At 38.4% G+C, this 17,275-nt stretch overlaps 4 protein-coding genes across 4 annotated transcripts; all 4 read left to right on the top strand.

Moving 5' to 3' along the window:
- Positions 1-534: 534 nt before the first annotated feature.
- On the top strand, positions 535-1,831 carry GCK72_007117 (uncharacterized protein; the record flags this gene model as incomplete). Its single annotated transcript, XM_053725989.1, has 5 exons — positions 535-579; positions 629-1,010; positions 1,354-1,466; positions 1,564-1,703; positions 1,759-1,831. 5 exons carry the CDS (start codon positions 535-537, stop codon positions 1,829-1,831), a joined length of 753 nt encoding a protein of 250 aa, XP_053590183.1.
- A 1,697-nt stretch (positions 1,832-3,528) lies between these two features.
- GCK72_007116 (uncharacterized protein) lies at positions 3,529-4,765 on the top strand (the record flags this gene model as incomplete). The annotated part of the gene is made up of 6 exons (XM_053725988.1): positions 3,529-3,573; positions 3,623-3,889; positions 3,966-4,212; positions 4,292-4,404; positions 4,506-4,645; positions 4,693-4,765. The coding sequence occupies 6 exons, from the start codon at positions 3,529-3,531 to the stop codon at positions 4,763-4,765; spliced, it is 885 nt and encodes a 294-aa protein (XP_053590182.1).
- A 670-nt stretch (positions 4,766-5,435) lies between these two features.
- GCK72_007115 (uncharacterized protein) lies at positions 5,436-7,773 on the top strand (the record flags this gene model as incomplete). Its single annotated transcript, XM_003099822.2, has 3 exons — positions 5,436-5,624; positions 6,445-6,730; positions 7,022-7,773. 3 exons carry the CDS (start codon positions 5,436-5,438, stop codon positions 7,771-7,773), a joined length of 1,227 nt encoding a protein of 408 aa, XP_003099870.2.
- A 6,294-nt stretch (positions 7,774-14,067) lies between these two features.
- GCK72_007114 (uncharacterized protein) lies at positions 14,068-17,269 on the top strand (the record flags this gene model as incomplete). The annotated part of the gene is made up of 11 exons (XM_053725987.1): positions 14,068-14,118; positions 14,795-14,934; positions 14,981-15,052; positions 15,301-15,325; positions 15,520-15,642; positions 15,738-15,836; positions 16,160-16,345; positions 16,409-16,523; positions 16,692-16,804; positions 17,010-17,149; positions 17,203-17,269. 11 exons carry the CDS (start codon positions 14,068-14,070, stop codon positions 17,267-17,269), a joined length of 1,131 nt encoding a protein of 376 aa, XP_053590181.1.
- Between the last annotated feature and the right edge of the window lie 6 nt (positions 17,270-17,275).

Below are 17,275 nucleotides of genomic sequence, written 5' to 3'. Positions count from 1 at the left end.
TTTATAGGATTGGTGAACCCAAACCACCTCAAGAAGTGAGAGAGAGACAGAAACTTAGGAAACGAGACAACATTTAATACGAACGGTTTATTATTGTACTCCCAAAGTACTCTAGGGTCCGGTGCCATTGTCGTAGTTATTGAGAGCACATTGGCTTGATGATGGAGAACTTCCGATATTGCTTCTGATGGTTGATCGGTGGATACTAACATTCGATACTAAATGCTTGCAAATCAAAAGCCTATATCGACAGGGACACGTAAAGGTCATAAAGATGTGGGTATGTCCTACGTGTCGAAAGGTGTGCAGCGATTATGATACAATCGGGCCATTCTTCCTCTGAAATGCAACACTACAGAACTATTGTTTGCCAATACAATTAGATATGTAGTTTGGTGTCAACATCGTCTAAAGCATAAAGAATAACATTTTCCAATCTTCGGTTCTCCATGGTTTCAAAACAAACCTCCGAGTCTCGAGGATTCAGTCAGTCATCTGTTTCGCTTCCGCCATTTATTTTTTTCTGCACTTTGCATGTCGTCCTACAGTCTATTATTGCTTCTTGCTTTTTATGTAAAAGTAAGTTTGAGAACAGTGATTACCACTAAACAAAAAGTCGTAAATTCAGATAAGTGTTGACAGTGTGATGATAGTAACAAGAGGAACGCCTGAAGTTTATGTTGATTCCATCAGTCTCGAACTGATTTGGGAGGAATGTTTGACCAACTGTACTCAAAACGACTTGTGTGTAGCTGTCCATACAATTGGAGATGGGAACTGTCAGATATTCGAGTTTGGAGATTTGCAGACAGTTAAAAGGAGCAATGATATTGAATCCAAGTTTGCTTACAAAGTGAAAAATGAGAACGCTTCTACTTGTCCGGCAGATGATACTGTAGGAGAGACGGTACAAGAATTCCGATTTTTCTCTGAAACTCTTCTAGCATGTTGTTTATATCCCATTGTTTCAGAATTCCATCATCGGAATAAATGGGACTTCTGGTCGTCAAGTTTATATAGAGTATACTATATCATTTGACCAAAAATCTCAATCCTGGAATTTTCAATCTACGAGACCACTCAGGTGTTTCAGCGCTGCATATAAAATGTTCAAGAGAGCATTGGGACCTTGGTGTATAGCAGTATGTTTAACGTTTATTTAAGAAGTTAGCATGATGTATGTTTCCAGTTGGACGCCCCAATGAACACCGGCTGTATAGAATACACTACTAGCGGATTATTGTTTTGTACCAAGACGCCTACTAGGACTCTTAGTGGAATCGATACACCGGAAGAATTTGAATACATCAAAGGTCTGTTGTCAAGTCATATTAAATCTATAAGGTTCTTTAGGACAAGCTGCTGCTAGGAGATGGTTCAATGCTTCCTATCCATTGTATGCCGTGTGGATATCCGGTGTTAAAAAACCAGAATGTGTCGGAAATGCGAGCTGTCAAGGATTGAGTGTAAGGAACCAGACAGCAAGAAAGTTATAGAACATTTACTATCTTTAGATTTTCTACAGTTAAACTAAAGACAACTCTTTGATATAACATATTTTAGGCCTTCTCATTCGCCGACCCAACCCTATCTGCCAACCCGACCGGTTATCTATTCAACACAGGAAAACCAGATGGAACTGGAGAAGATTGTTTAGCTTTTCGAGTTAACAGTGACAGAACATGTGGAATTGATAATGTCCAGTGAGTTTTTATTTAAAACTAAATTTTATATCTATAAGATAGAATATTATTCCAGGTGCGATCAGGGTAGAACATCAGATAATTCAACATGCCTTAATGGAGTAGTATGCGGTTTCCCACCAACTTGATATATGATCCATATATCATCCCGCAAAAGGATTGAGTGTAAGGAACCACTCAGATCCATATCATCCCGCAAATTTCATCGTTCATTTTCAATCGCACAGAGTTATCAAACATTCCATTCATTTTTCGAACACCTTGGTCACAGAATTGGTATGACTTCCCGTAGGCGGGTACGTTCTGATGGTCAATCGGTGAATACTAACATCCAATGCTAATTGATTCCAAATCAAAAGCCTACATCGACAGTGACACATAGCAAATATCATACAGATGTGGGTATGTCCTACGTGTCAAAAGGTATGCACCAATTATAATTCAATCGGGTCATGTTTTCTCTGAAATGCAACACTACAGAACTCTTTTTTACCGATAGATTTAGATATATAAGTGGAGTGGGCAGATAAGGCGAAACTGTCACTAAACCAAAAAAGACAGTAACCATAACACTGGGAACAAAAAAACACAATAAAAGTTACAATATCGATGGCGATGAAATGAAGAGGGAGTCCGTGGTCAGAAACCTATAATTTCTTATCAACCCCAAACTAACCTTCTTTGATCACTGGAGAAAATTCACAAATTCAGCGAAATTCATGATCTCTCAGATATTTTTCTTTTAACACAGTCACAGTGAAAAACTACATATTCTGCTTTATAAAACATTTGTACGCCCAATTCTTGAATATGGTACCGTAGTTAGCAGTCCCATAAAATTAGGAGATGTAAAAGCCATTGAATCAGTACAGAACGCTTTTACGCGCAAACTACCCCGTAGACTAAAAAACAAGTGCATACGAATCGATGATCCAGATTACAAAACTGCGACAGAGCGTAATCAAATATACAGGTTAAGTTCCTTAGAATCCAGGAGGCTTGCAATCGATCAAACATTCATACATAAAATGTTATTAAACAAAGTGGATCTTGAAACCAATAACTTTTTCACCTTAAATCAGACTTGTCACGGGCCGGGCCAAAATCAGGAAAAATCTCGGCCCGGTCCGTTTTAAAACATTTTTTTAAAAACATTTTGAGTTTTTGAATTTTTTTTTGGAAATTTTTGGAATTTTTTTGAAAAAAGTATAGTTTTCGAATAAAAATTAAAATTGAATCAAAATGGGAATATGTATGATAATTTAAGTATTTTTACTCAATTTTTTTTTGAAAAAATTTCGTCTGATTTTTGACAAGTCTGCCTTAAATGAATGCACTAGAACACGCTCTAAAACCAGGTTCATCTGGGAAAAGTCCAAAACTAAACTACGAAGCCATATTTTTATTAACAGAACCCTTCCAACTATGAAACTCCAGAATGTTAGCAATCCTGACACAGTCCCGTAGTCTCATCAACCCGCCTTTTCATTGTCAGTGTCTCCTATTCTGATTATTTATGGTGGTTTTTTTTATGTCTCTTTTGTAACGCATGCTCTCTCTGGTATGATTTAATGTCTTCACTTTATGTATTGAACCTATGTATTGTATTTGTATTGAATTTTATTCACCAATTTATACTTTCACGATAATTTCACGATCGTAATAAATTATTATTATTATATGTAGTTTGATGTCAACAGCCTCTAAAAAGAAATAACATTTTCCAATCTTCGGTTCTCCATGGTTTCAAAACAAACCTCCGAGTCTTGAGGATTCAGTCAGTCATCTGTTTCGCTTCCTCCATTTCTTTTTTTCTGCACTTCGCATGTCGTCCTACACTCTATTATTGCTTCTTGCTTTTTATGTAAAAGTAAGTTTGAGAACAGTGATTACCACTAAACAAAAAGTCGTAAATTCAGATAAGTGTTGACAGTGTGATGATAGTAACAAGAGGAACGCCTGAAGTTTATGTTGATTCCATCAGTCTCGAACTGATTTGGGAGGAATGTTTGACCAACTGTACTCAAAACGACTTGTGTGTAGCTGTCCATACAATTGGAGATGGGAACTGTCAGATATTCGAGTTTGGAGATTTGCAGACAGTTAAAAGGAGCAATGATATTGAATCCAAGTTTGCTTACAAAGTGAAAAATGAGAACGCTTCTACTTGTCCGGCAGATGATACTGTAGGAGAGACGGTACAAGAATTCCGATTTTTCTCTGAAACTCTTCTAGCATGTTGTTTATATCCCATTGTTTCAGAATTCCATCATCGGAATAAATGGGACTTCTGGTCGTCAAGTTTATATAGAGTATACTATATCATTTGACCAAACATCTCAATCCTGGAATTTTCAATCAACGAGACCACTCTTGTGTCCCAGTGCTGGATATAAAATGTTCAAGAGGCCATTGGGACCTTGGTTTATTCAGCTTACCTCTAACTCCGGCTGTCGGAACTATACTGCAATTGAATCAATTTGTACCAAGACGCCTACTAGGACTCTTAGTGGAATCGATACACCGGAAGAATTTAAATACATCAAAGGTCTGTTGTCAAGTCATATTAAATCTATAAAGTTCTTTAGGACAAGCTGCTGCTATGAGATGGTTCAATGCTTCATATCCATTGTATGCCGTGTGGATATCCGGTGTTAAAAAACCAGAATGTGTCGGAAATCCGATCTGCCAAGGATTAAGTGTGAGGAACCAGACAGCAAGAAAGTTATAGAACATTTACTATCTTTAGATTTTCTATAGTTAAACTAAAGACAACTCGTCGATGTATAATAGCATATTCAGGCCTTCTCATTCGCCGACCCAACCCTATCTGCCAACCCGACCGGTTATCTATTCAACACGGGAAAACCAGATGGAACCGGTGCGGACTGTCTTGCATTCCGAGTTAATAGTGACAGAACATGTGGAATTGATAATATCCAGTGGGTTTTTATAAAAAAAATAATGGAAGATTATAGCTAAATTCCAGGTGTGATCAGATTAGAACATCAGATAATTCAACATGCCTTGGTGGACAAGTATGCGGGCTCCCACCTGCTTGATATGTGCGCCACAATGTTGTCTTTTGCAATTATATGAATTGGAAATAAAAAACATGTGCTAATTACATAGTTCTGGATTTCTTTTAGCTTTGAAATGACATGATCGCAGTTCTCCAAATGTGCTTCATCATGTCATTCTGTTCTTTTACATCTCACAAACAGTCGAAGTTAGTAAAGTTTCTGGATTCACCCGAATGAAATCTGAGCGAAAGATCAGGAAAGAAAAGTCTGTTAAAACCAGTACCCGGACAACTCGTCTGCACTGCCAAGAAATTATGAAAACCTTATCATCATCAGAAAAAAGTTGAAATTGATCTTTGTCTTTGGAAATATTGTGTGTGTAATCAGTGAGAGACACCGCCCCAATGTTTCCGTCGATAATGTGTTGGACGTCTGGAATGATTTGTTTCGAAAATTTTCTCTTCAGTTGAGGTCAAGTGTTTATGAGTGTCGGATGTTCGTCATCTCATTATTTTATTGGTGAATCACAGCTAGGAGTCGTAAAAAGTACACAAGAAGAGAGTTTCTGTACTCTATTTCTTATCAGTACACCGGCTTGCCACTAATAAAAGGAAAAGAAATCGAAAACTTGAATCAGTTTCTGTGTTTCACCGATAGTTTCTTTTTTAAAGACGTTTCAAAAACCTCTACTAAAAACGTTTCCAGAGTTATGAATCTGCTGCTTCCAATCATTCTCATTCTACCTGTAATAGTAAGCTCTCAATTAGCATGTCCACCTAATTACACATTGGTCATTGACAAGTGTCTAATGATTATCAAGACGCCTCTGACACATTCTCAAGCTGAAATCGATTGTACTTATAACGGAGGAACTCTGGCGAACATTGATAGTGCTATTGTGAGTTGGGTGGAGCATAACACTTGGTTGATTAGGGATTTCTGACGTATCTCGGTAGTCACCGATTGCTTTAGCACAGAAATTGGGCATATTCAGGACTAGACCGCTACTAAAGCCTACCAAGGTCTGAGCTAAAGCCGCCATTCCTTTAACTTCCGGGTAAAAAAGCGTTCGAAGTCCAAGTTCATACCGTGGCTGGTCCATGTTTGGGTCTTTTGGCCAGAAGGTGAACAAGATCCGATCTAAACCCAAATCGGCCTAAACTTACGACCTAAAGTTGCAACACGACTGCAGAGATAATATCTGATAATCAGACACCTTACAAGGGAAGTCTTTGGAGACGCCACTTTCAAACTACCTATAAACTTGGTTATAGGTGTTTTCGACCGTGGGGAGTTCATTTCTGAAGTCAAAACCTGCTAAATGTGTCTGCGAGCCAAGTTATGAGCTCTCAAACTATTAATATGATTAAGCTTTTTTTCATGGAATTTCAAATCGGTCGTTTTTACGCCACCGCACGGTTCAGTTTCTGTTCCGCAGCGGTTTACCAGTGTTTGTACGTTGCAAAAATGAAAATATTTTGCGTATACTACTTGTTGATTTAGAATTACATGTGAAAAAGCTTAACCACATGAATAGTTTGAGAGTTCATAACTCGGCTCGCAGACACATTTAGCAGGTTTTGGCTGTAGAAATGGAATCTGCGTAGTCGAAAGTACCTATAACCAAATTTATAGGTCGTTTGAAAGCGGCGTCTCCAAAGACTTCCCTTGTTAGATTTTTGACCTACTAGGGTGATTGTAGCCTCTTTTATTTTCAGATCAACCGTGCTGTGACCCAATTCGCCTCTAACGCCGGTATCAACAAAACTTGGATTGGTTTATTCTGTTTCGAAAACCGCAATACATCCATGTGCTACTATGATGACGCCTCTGGAACCCTCATGGACTACAACAGTTTTGCTAGTGGATATCCAATGGTAGATGGGATTTATGGAGGATGTGTCTACATGCCTACAACAGGGTCATTGACTGGAAAGTGGGTCAGCGTGAAGTGTGAAGCAGAAAGTATTCCGGCGATATGTCAAATGCCAGTTACCAGTTATGGTAAGAAGGGGCTCTTACTAGGGAAGGATCTTGAGTCAAGATGGAGTTACGGGTGGAGACCTTTATGGTTAGAAATTTTGCTTAAACGATTTATATGGTTAAGAAACGAGTTCAGAGGTAAATTTTGAGCTCAATTTTCTAGATTCCTAATTCCGTTTAGCAAAATTTGAAAATAGTTTTGGAAATCCCAGACGATTTCCTTTCCAACCATATAAGTCTCGACCCGTTATTCCATCTTGACTCGGGATCCTTCCCTAGTTAGTTAGCTTCAATCAATATTCATTGTTTCAGACCCAACATGTGTCCACAACTTTAATGGTTACTGTTACACTCTCTCTTCTCAATTTTCAAACTTATCTGCAAACTTTGCGGATGCCCGTAAGATCTGTCAGGACAACAACTCGGATCTTGTCACAATTCACTCCAAACGTGAAGTGGACTACATCAAAAGTTTGTATCGTGGTACCATTGACCCCGTGGATATATTGATTGGAGCTCAACAAACCCTTCCAAACATTTACACTTGGGTTGATGGTTTCCCCTGGGAGAAATTTGACTACCGGGATCCAATGGATCGAGGGGCACAAGATATCGATTGCTTGACTATGAATTCTGTAACGGGGTTATGGACCAGAGCCGTCTGTGACCGTCCACTCTTGTTTGTTTGTAAGAGATATATCACTGGGAATCCATCTCAAGCAGAAGTTGCTCCCACTGAGAACCCATCCGACTTCTCCAATTGCAACACCACTTTTCTCATGACTCCTGGAACAATCACTTCCTATGGATATCTCAGCACATCACCTCCCGAAGTAAACTGTACTTGGCGGATCGTGACACTCGGACCTTATCGTGTCAGACTGTTTTTCACTGATGTTGACACTTATAACACTATCTACGTGTATAATGAGTACGGAATTCAGATTGAGGCAGTTAGATATAGTAGATCTGTAATTTCACGTTCTAACATTGTCACTGTCAGTTTGCAAGGGAGTGGGGAATCCGGGTACAGAGGTTTCCGGGCGGTTGCATTGACATATTGAGGAATGTTTTTTTTAATAAATGAAGTTGTGTTGTATTCGTGATTTTTGTCATTTTTCATTCCACACCGTCTTGTCTTCGAACACAGATATTGTGACGTGAACTAGCATGACTGGTGTTTGAAATTCAAAAATTTTGAATTTTTTTCAAAAATGTCCAATTTTTGACTATACCACAGAATTCAATCAAAAGCTCGTTATGCATCAAGAAATTGGATTTCAAAAATTCAGAAATTGGATTTCTCACAAATGCCACGCCCATTTCTTGCGGCAGTGTTTAAGAATTGAAATGGGCGTGGCCGGAATGGGCGTGGCCGTCCCGTGGGGCGGTTCAAGCGTTTCTTGCACAGAAACATTTGAATTCATGATACTTGTCAAGGCCCGAACATTTTAGCGCCAAAGTTAAAATTTCAAATTTTTTATAATTTTTCGAAATTTTAAGAATTTTTTTCGCAAAAAAGTCAAATTTTCGACTACCAGTTCAGAATTGGTTCATTTTTTGAAGCCGGGCCTTCCCGGGCCTTGACAAGTATGGAATTCATAATAGAGGTTTACAATCCCTTGTATGTATAGTTTGGTGCATATCTTCTTCCTACTAATGGAATAGTTCTGTCTGTCCGTCCGACGCTTCTCCCTAAATAACTTTTTTCTCTCTGAACCATTTCAAAAGATGTTTTGAGGTAAACCCATGAACCTCCGAGCGCTTCAATTTTTTGGATCCCAGGTACCAGATTACTGTAGGATTACTGTAGGTACCGTAACCCAAAAAATGAAAAAGGGTTCCAAACAGAACGAGGAGAGACCAAACTTGGGTGGTAACAACCTCGGCCCCTCACTATGAGACCCAAAAAAAATTGGGCCGGTTACTGTAGGATTACGGTAGTTACAAAGTTTTGAACATTTACAGTCAAACCTGAATATCTTGAAAGGTTCAGATCCCCACTGATCGAGTACGTTGATAAATTTGTTAACTCTGTATTCCCGTACTTTTCTTTGGAACACTTTGCGTATTTTCCACTGCCATACCCCTGAAGGGGTACTGTAGCTACAGTTACCCAAAAATCGGGAAAGGGGGTTCCAACTGAAAATACTGGACCCAGACTTTGGCAGTGACACCCTTGGCACCTTAAGACAATACTTCAAAAAAGTTGACCCAGTTTGGCCGCAACCTCCAGAAATTTCGAAAAGATTCCAGATAGTTCCAGAAACTTCTAGAAACTTCCAGTAACATCTGGAAACTTTCAGAAAGTTTCAGAAGTTTATATGTCCTGAAAATTCCAGACTTCCCATAGCCTTCCAGAATCTTCCAGAAAATTCGAGAAAATTCCGAAGGCTTCCAGAGGATCCGGAACTATCTAGATTTTTCCAGAATTTTCTAGAAACTTCCGGAAACTTCAGAAATACTTCCGATTTTAAAATATAAATATAAAGGAATCTTCCAGAAACTTTTAGAAAAACTTAATTTAGGCGGAAAATCAAACTTTTGAATTTCGGCGGGAATTCAAATATTCTGGAATTTTCTAGAAACTTCTAGAAAACTTTTGAATTTCGGCGGGAATTCAAACATTCTGGAATCTTCTAGAAACTTCTAGAAAACTTTTGAATTTTGGCGGGAATTCAAATATTCTGGAATCTTCTAGAATCTTCTAGAAAACTTTTGAATTTCGGCGGGAATTCAAACATTCTGGAATCTTCTAGAAACAGAAACTTCCTGAAAAACTTTTATATTTTGGCGGGCTTTCAAACGTTTTTTGGGACTTCTGAATGTTTTTTGGAACGCTTAAACAATTGAAAGGACGGGTAAGTGTTTAAGAGACAATCTCTGACTGGCTCGAGCATAGGCCTACAGGTCATGTTACACATAAACCAAAGTGATCCGTTTTGGCTGATTTTTTGACATGTTAGTACCCTAGGAATTCTAAGAATTTTGTACCATGCCAGATTAGGCTCCGCCCCCTTTGACCTACCGAAACGATCGATTGAAGTTGAAAAATGAAAATTTTTCTTTCGAAAGATAGGATTAAAACCAGCAGAAAATTCGCGGCTACGCCGCGATTTTCGCTGGATTCAGTTGGCTTGAAGGTTGTGAGTAGGAGTTGTTGGAAATCATTTTCTGAATCCAAATAAGTTTTTCAGATGAATGTAATGTTAATATGATTCACTCTCTTTCTCTTTCATTTTTTTTGAGGATGCTGCCGAAAAAATTTCTCTGACTTTTTTTTCTAAACTTTAAGAAAACATCAAAAAACGATAAAAGTGTTTTCACTAAACCAAAGAACTCCTCGTGAATATATAACCCTTTTACTACGTTTATTACTTTCTCCGACACTACAGCAATGCAAAAACCGGAACTTCTCATAACATGGACATTTAGGATGGTTCCTCGAAAGTTTTACTTTTCCTTTCAACTTTGTGGACTGTTGCTTCATGATTTCTTTTTGAGTGCGCCGCTTTGCCGCTTAACAATTTTGGGCAGTTCAGGAAAACTGGATTTCATCCATTTACCCGTAGTCAAAACTCGTGTAAAGAAATCTCTAGAAGGTTCTAGAATATTTGAATTCCCGCGGAAATTCAAAAGTTTCTCTAGAAGTTTCTAGAAGGTTCTGGAATATTTGAATTCCCGCTGAAATTCAAAAGTTTTTCTAGAAGTTTCTAGAAGGTTCTGGAATATTTGAATTCCCGCCGAAATTCAAAAGTTTCTCTAGAAGTTTCTAGAAGGTTCCAGAATATTTGAATTCCCACCGAAATTCAAAACTTTTTTCTAGAAGTTTCTAGAAGGTTCTGGAATATTTGAACTCCCACCGAAATTCAAAACTTTTTTCTAGAAGTTTCTAGAAGGTTCTGGAATATTTGAACTCCCGCTGAAACTCAAAAGTTTTTTCTAGAAGTTTCTAGAAGGTTCCAGAATATTTGAATTCCCGCCGAAATTCAAAATTTTGAACTGGAAGGTTCTGTAAAGTCTAGATTTTTTGAACGGTTCTATTAATTTCTGAAATTTTCTAGAACTCTCTGGAAGTTTCTAGAAGTTTTTGAAAGTTTCAAGAAGTTTCTGGAACATTCTGGAAACTTTTGGAAATTTCTGGATGTTGCGGCCAATCTGGCTCAAATTTTTGGAGTATTGTGTTAAGGTGCCCAGGGAGTCACAACCAAAGTATGGGCCCCGTATTTTCAGTTTTAACCTGCGTTTCCGATTTTTGGGTTACTGTAGCTACAGTACCCTTTCAGGGGTATGGTACTGGAAATCCTGCAAATTACTTCAAGGAAAAGTACGGGACTACGGAGTTAATAAATTTATCAACGTACTCGATCAGTGGGGATTTGAGCCTTCCAAGATATTCAGGTTCGACTGTTAAAGCTCAAAACTCTGTAACTACCGTAATCTTACAGTAACCGACCCAACTTTTTTTGGGTGTCATGCTGAGGGGTCAAGGTTGTTACCACCCCAGTCTGGTCTCCCCTCGTTCTGTTTGGAACCCTTTTTCATTTTTTGGGTTACGGTAGCTACAGTAATCCTACAGTAATCTGACACCCAGGGTCCAAAAAATTGAAGCGCTCGGAGGTTCATGTGTTTACCCCGAAACTTCTTTTGAAACGGTTCAGAGAGAAAAAAGTTATTCAGGGAGAAGCGTCGGACGGACACACACACAGAACTATTCCATTAGTAGGAAGAAGATCTTTTCAGAAATGGATTGCCAGCCTTATTTTGTGCATTTTATAAGATAACTATTGTTTTCTAGCTCTCCTGCATCATATAGAAAAAATCACTTTTTTGAAAAATTTCTCATTTTTTTCATGTTTTTTGGATTTTTCGGCAGGTCGAAGTACTGTGGTCCGAAGTAAATTTATGATGGTAAGATACATATTAGTGATAACTATCTGAAAATATAAAGACTTTCCCCAGATTCCACTGTCTAGAGGAGTTCTGATAAAAAAAGTGACGAAATTTCAAACATTTTAACGTACCCCCCTCCATGGTAAAAAATGGCTGGGTTACGAAAATCAAAAATATTCATGATTTGAGTTATTCAGAGCAAGATTAAAGCTCACACAACTTTTCAGGCAATTCTGGCCATGTTTCAGTGAGTTACAGACACCTCCTCCATTTTTTTGACTCAAAAAGTTTGAGCTCTGGTAACTTTCAAGATTATTACTCAAAGTTTAAGAAACTTCTAGAAAACATTGGAACATACTTCAAAAACACAAATAAATAGTTAAAAGTTGATTACAAAAAAGAATGCTGGCATTTTTTGTGCCAGAATACCTCCCTATCGTAGACCCATGAAGCTATCAGATATGAAATGAAACGAAAGTTGAACAAAACGACAACATTTGACATTTGTTTAACTACTTGTGTTTTCGAAGTATATTCCAGTGTTTTCTCAAAGTTTCATAAATTTTGAGTCATAATCTGGAAAGTTACAAGAGCTCAAACTTTTTGAGTCAAAAAAATGGAGGAGGTGTCTGTAACTCACTGAAACATGGCCAGAATTGTCTGAAAAGATGTGTGAGCATTAATCTAGCTCTGAATAACTCAAATCATGAATATTTTTGATTTTCGTAACCCAGCCATTTTTTACCATGGAGGGGGGGTACGTTAAAATGTTTGAAATTTCGTCACTTTTTTGATCAGAACTCCTCTAGACAGTGGAATCTGGGGAAAGTCTTTATATTTTCAGATAGTTATCACTAATATGTATCTTACCATCATAAATTTACTTCGGACCACAGTACTTCGACCTGCCGAAAAATCCAAAAAACATGAAAAAAATGAGAAATTTTTCAAAAAAGTGATTTTTTCTATATGATGCAGGAGAGCTAGAAAAAAATAGTTATCTTATAAAATGCACAAAATAAGGCTGGCAATCCATTTCTGAAAAGATTTTGATCCTATCTTTCGAAAGAAAAATTTTCATTTTTCAACTTCAATCGATCGTTTCGGTAGGTCAAAGGGGGCGGAGCCTAATTTGGCATGGTATAAAATTCTTAGAATTCCTAGGGTACTAACATGTCAAAAAATCAGCCAAAACGGATCACTTTTGTTTATGTGTAACATGGCCTGGTGGCTTGAGCGAGACATTGTCTCTTAAAGGGAAAATTCTTTTTTTTTAAGGACATCTAAACTGGGATAGAGCCAAAAGATCTTAATCGGGAAATGGAATATAGAGAATCAACCAACAAAGCTGATTAGAAGAGAAACTCTTTCGAAGAAATGTAAAGAAATGTAATAGACGTCCCAAAATCGTCTCACTTTTGAGTTTTCAGCAGCGTCGCTGCGACTTTATATCAAGTACGTCAAAAAGATGTTTCTAGACGCTTTAGTTTTGGTTTTTTGACAACGGGTATGTAGAGGGAATCTAAAGTTTTCCCTGAGAACCCCGGAACGTCGAGAATAATTCTTTTGAAGTTTTGAGGTGTGACCGCCATATTTGTGAAGCTGTCATAGGGCCGACCAAAGAAGGTCGAGGCCTGATTTACAGCAAGAAAGTATATCGTGTGCTATGCGGCTCAACCAAGACGAAATCATGAAGAAACAGTCAATAAAGTTGAAAAAAAGAGTCGAACTTTCGAGGGAACATCCAAAATGCCTTTTTTTGAAAAGTTTGGATCTTTGCGTGACTGTAGTGTTGGAGAAAGTCAAACGAAGTAAAAGGGTTATATATTCATATGGAAATGTTTGGTTTTGTGAGAAAAGTTGTATTGTTTTTCGGTCTTCACTTAAAGCTTTTTTAATAGCCGAGTCAAATTAAATCCAGCGAAAATCGCGGCGTAGCCGCGAATTTTCTGCTGGTAGCCTCTATGCCTCTAATAAATGAAACGTTTCAATCTTCGGACTTCCATGGTTTCAAAATATAATAATCCCACATGCCCTTAGAATCCAGTCTCAGCTGTTCTCCTTCTCGTCATTCTTATTTCTCTTCGGCTCCTATTTGCATGTTGTCCTACACTCTATTAACCGCTTTTTCAATCTATGCAAATGTCAACTGCATCATGATAGTAATCAATGGAAAGCCCGAAACGTATACCAACTCAAGTAGTCTCCCATTGAGTTGGGATCAATGTTTGAGTTATTGTACTCAGAATGCCTCGTGTTTGATGTGATCAGACAAAATAATGTGGCTGTATGATTTATATTTTTCAGGCAGTTTATGGGGAAAACAATGTGTGTCAAAAGTTTGAAGGCGGGGACTTGCAGACTGTTAAACGGAGTAATGATGTTCTCACTAAGTTTTCTTATAAATTGAGTAATGTTGCCGCTTGCCCGAAAGATGATACTGTTGATGGAAAAGTTGGTAAGCCATGGAGACAATCGACTATATTTCCATTCAGACCTATATCTTTACAACAAATGTAAGTTCTGGCCGTCAAAGTTACTTACAAGGGAAGTTCATGACGAGGCGGGTTGAACTTTTTCTATAAATCAGACCATAGATACTCTCGACCCTGCTTATTCCGAAAATGCAAGAAAAATCAGCGAAATGCTTACGTAAACCAAGTTATGAGCCGTCAAACTTTTACTGTTGAAACGCTATTTCCGCGTGTACCGAAAAATGTACCTCCTCAATCCCGGAATAATTCCGTGAAGGTTTGGTTCAATGGTAAGTTGCTAGGATAGTGTCCGATACGTTGCGGGTTCGGTTCTGCTACTCGACAACCTTTTTTTGCAAATTTTAATAACCATGTACAGATGTCGTATAGGCTGCCATTGTCATTTTCTCGCGATTTTGAAGTTGATTGACTGGGAAACCAAGTATTTCGTGCTGACTATAAACTTTTTTCACCCAAATATTTTTGGATGGTCCTTCATCTTTTTGCCATCAAGTGATGGGCGAATTTTCGAAAAATGTTTTTTAGAAAAAGGTCGGAAAACTTTCGAAATCAGGGTTGTCTTCCAAAAACTCCACGAAGACCGTACCAAACGCGTTATAGTTCGGCTGTTTTGCACTGAAAACAATTAATTTTGATATTTTTGAATAGCTAAAAGTAGCAACTATGACTTAGTCATAGCTTATTTTACTATTTTCAGGCCTTCTCATTCTCCGACCCAACGTTATCCTCTAACCTACCTGGATATCAATTCAAACCTAATAAACCGGATGGAACCGGAGCAGATTGTCTAGCTTACTCAATAGAAGGTGACATAAGTCGGGGAATCGAAAACTTTCAGTGAGATTGATTATCTGATTTGTAATAATTATTAACCGAATTTCAGATGCAACTTGGGTCTCACTCCTGATAACTCAACATGCATGATTGCACATCTTTGTGGCGCTAGTCCTATACCGTAACCCTGTATTTTTTAATCGTAATAAACTTTTTTCTGGAGATCAAAAGGTCGAGCAAACATCGCAAACTTTCGGTGGGTGTAGTTCAAGCTCAACAGCACCAAAAACATAAAACTAATGCTATTCCATTTGTCGGATTTCTATGACTACACACAAATAATGAGGCCAGTCGGAGATGTTCATGTCATTGCTTGTTATTCCACCTTTTATAAATCTTCTCCCTCCAAATGCTCTCCTTTATATTCAGATGTATCTTTTTGATCCGTTCAAGTGTGAGTATTGTATTAGCACGGCACGCTTCTTACAACCGCGCTCTACCGAAATCAAAGAAAATTGTGTGCAAAATTGAGAGACTCAGAGAAAAAAGATAGTTTTTCAAGGGAATTTCGGTGCAGCGTAGTTGTAAGAACTGTGCAGAGCTAATAGTTCACCTTCTTAGTTTTTATGTGAATTTTTTTCAATTCAGATGATAGTGTACACCGCAATGATAGTTACCAGTGGGACACCATCAGCTTTTACTGGATCCAGTAGTCTCGACTTGGGTTGGGAGGATTGTTTGAACTATTGCACTCAAAATGCCACTTGTGTAGTAAGAGAGATCGAAAGAATTAATTTAGATTAACAGTTCAGGCAATCCATGAAGAAGATACAGTATGCCGAATTTTTGAAATCGGGCAATTGCAGACTGTTGGACGGAGTGTTTCAGTTGAATCAAAGTTCGCGTACAAAATAGATAATGATGACATGTTGAGTTGTCCAGCAGATGACATGATAGGAGGAAAGGTGAGTATGGAGAATGGTACTTTACTTTGACAAAATCTTTGCAATTTTCTTTTCTTTTTCTTCCATCTAGGCTCCTTTTCAGTCAGGAGAACTGGGATTGTAGCCTTTAGAGCGATTTTTAGCATAAGCTCCAATGATGAAAGTTTCATAGAGTTGTCTGAATTATCATTATCTGAAATGAAAAAAATATGACTTCAGTCGTAGAGTAAAGCACTCCCATTAGATATTTCACGTATGTATATCCGAAAATAGCGAAATCAGGAGTTTCCGCTTTCAAATTCAACACTGAAGCACTTTACCAACCCAATAATTTGATAATTCAGGGCTACTTCTTCGGAACAGACACATCAACTGGACTCTCAACATCTGGTCGTCAGATATACGAAAACTACACGATAACCTACGATTCCTCTACCCAGACTTGGAATTTCCTGACAAATGGACCACTAATGTGTCCTAGTGCCGGCCACCAAATGTTCCTGAGACCACTGGGACCATGGTGTATGATAGTGAGTGTGGGAATTCCCATGGGAAGGGAAAAGGAAAAATTCAATTTGATTTCTTTTTTTCAGTTTTTTCCGAACTATGGATGTCAAGACTATGAAAAGATTGTAAGTATTTGCGGCGCTTCAGTCAATAAATATCTCAGCGGAATCGAGTCACCAGAGGAGTTTGAATGGGTTCGAGGTATTATTATAAATTCACAATCTGCCGCCGGAGGGTGTTAAAGGCGCTGCTTTCTACTACGACCCCCATCCGAACAAATTGCATGCGCCTTTAACACCATCCGGTAGCAGACCGTGGATTTATGTAACATTACTTTTGAATTTTTGATAACAATTCAAAAATTTTCAGCGCGAGCGTTGGATGCAGGATGGTTCAACTCTACTGTTAGACTCAATGCTGCCTGGGTTTCCGGCGCTCGGAAAACTGAATGTATTGGGAATGCAAGTTGTTCAGGTTTGAGTGTAAGTCTGAATTATAGGAGGTTTAAACTTTAAAAAAGTTTTGGCTCAATGTTCGATCAGTGGGTCTCGAACCCACGACCAAACGTGCATGGGTAAAAACCACAACCGGCTGAGCCACTCGGCCGAGAACCCGGCCGCCAACTCAGGGCTGTGATAAATGTTGCGATCTCACCACCTTTAAAAATTCGCTTTTTCTCGTTTTCAGGCTTTCTCATTCGGCGACCCATTACTATCTGAAAACCCAACTGGCTACATTTTCAAACCAGGAAAACCGGATGGTTCTGTTGCCGATTGTCTTGCATTTCGAGTTTTCAGTGATCGCTCATATGCAATTGATAACATTTTGTAAGTTTTTGTGGATTCCAAAGGAGAATTGAGTGCAAGTAGTTGACTTTCAGATGCACCGCCACCAATACCACAGATGTTTGTATGGGCGGTGAAGTTTGTGGCATCCAGCCTTCATAAATAAAA

This window comes from Caenorhabditis remanei, chromosome II, assembly GCF_010183535.1.
Source record: "Caenorhabditis remanei strain PX506 chromosome II, whole genome shotgun sequence".
In the NCBI taxonomy this organism is placed as follows: Eukaryota; Metazoa; Nematoda; class Chromadorea; order Rhabditida; family Rhabditidae; genus Caenorhabditis; species Caenorhabditis remanei.
Note: the sequence above shows the minus strand (reverse complement) of the source record. Positions and strands in the feature narration are given on the sequence as shown.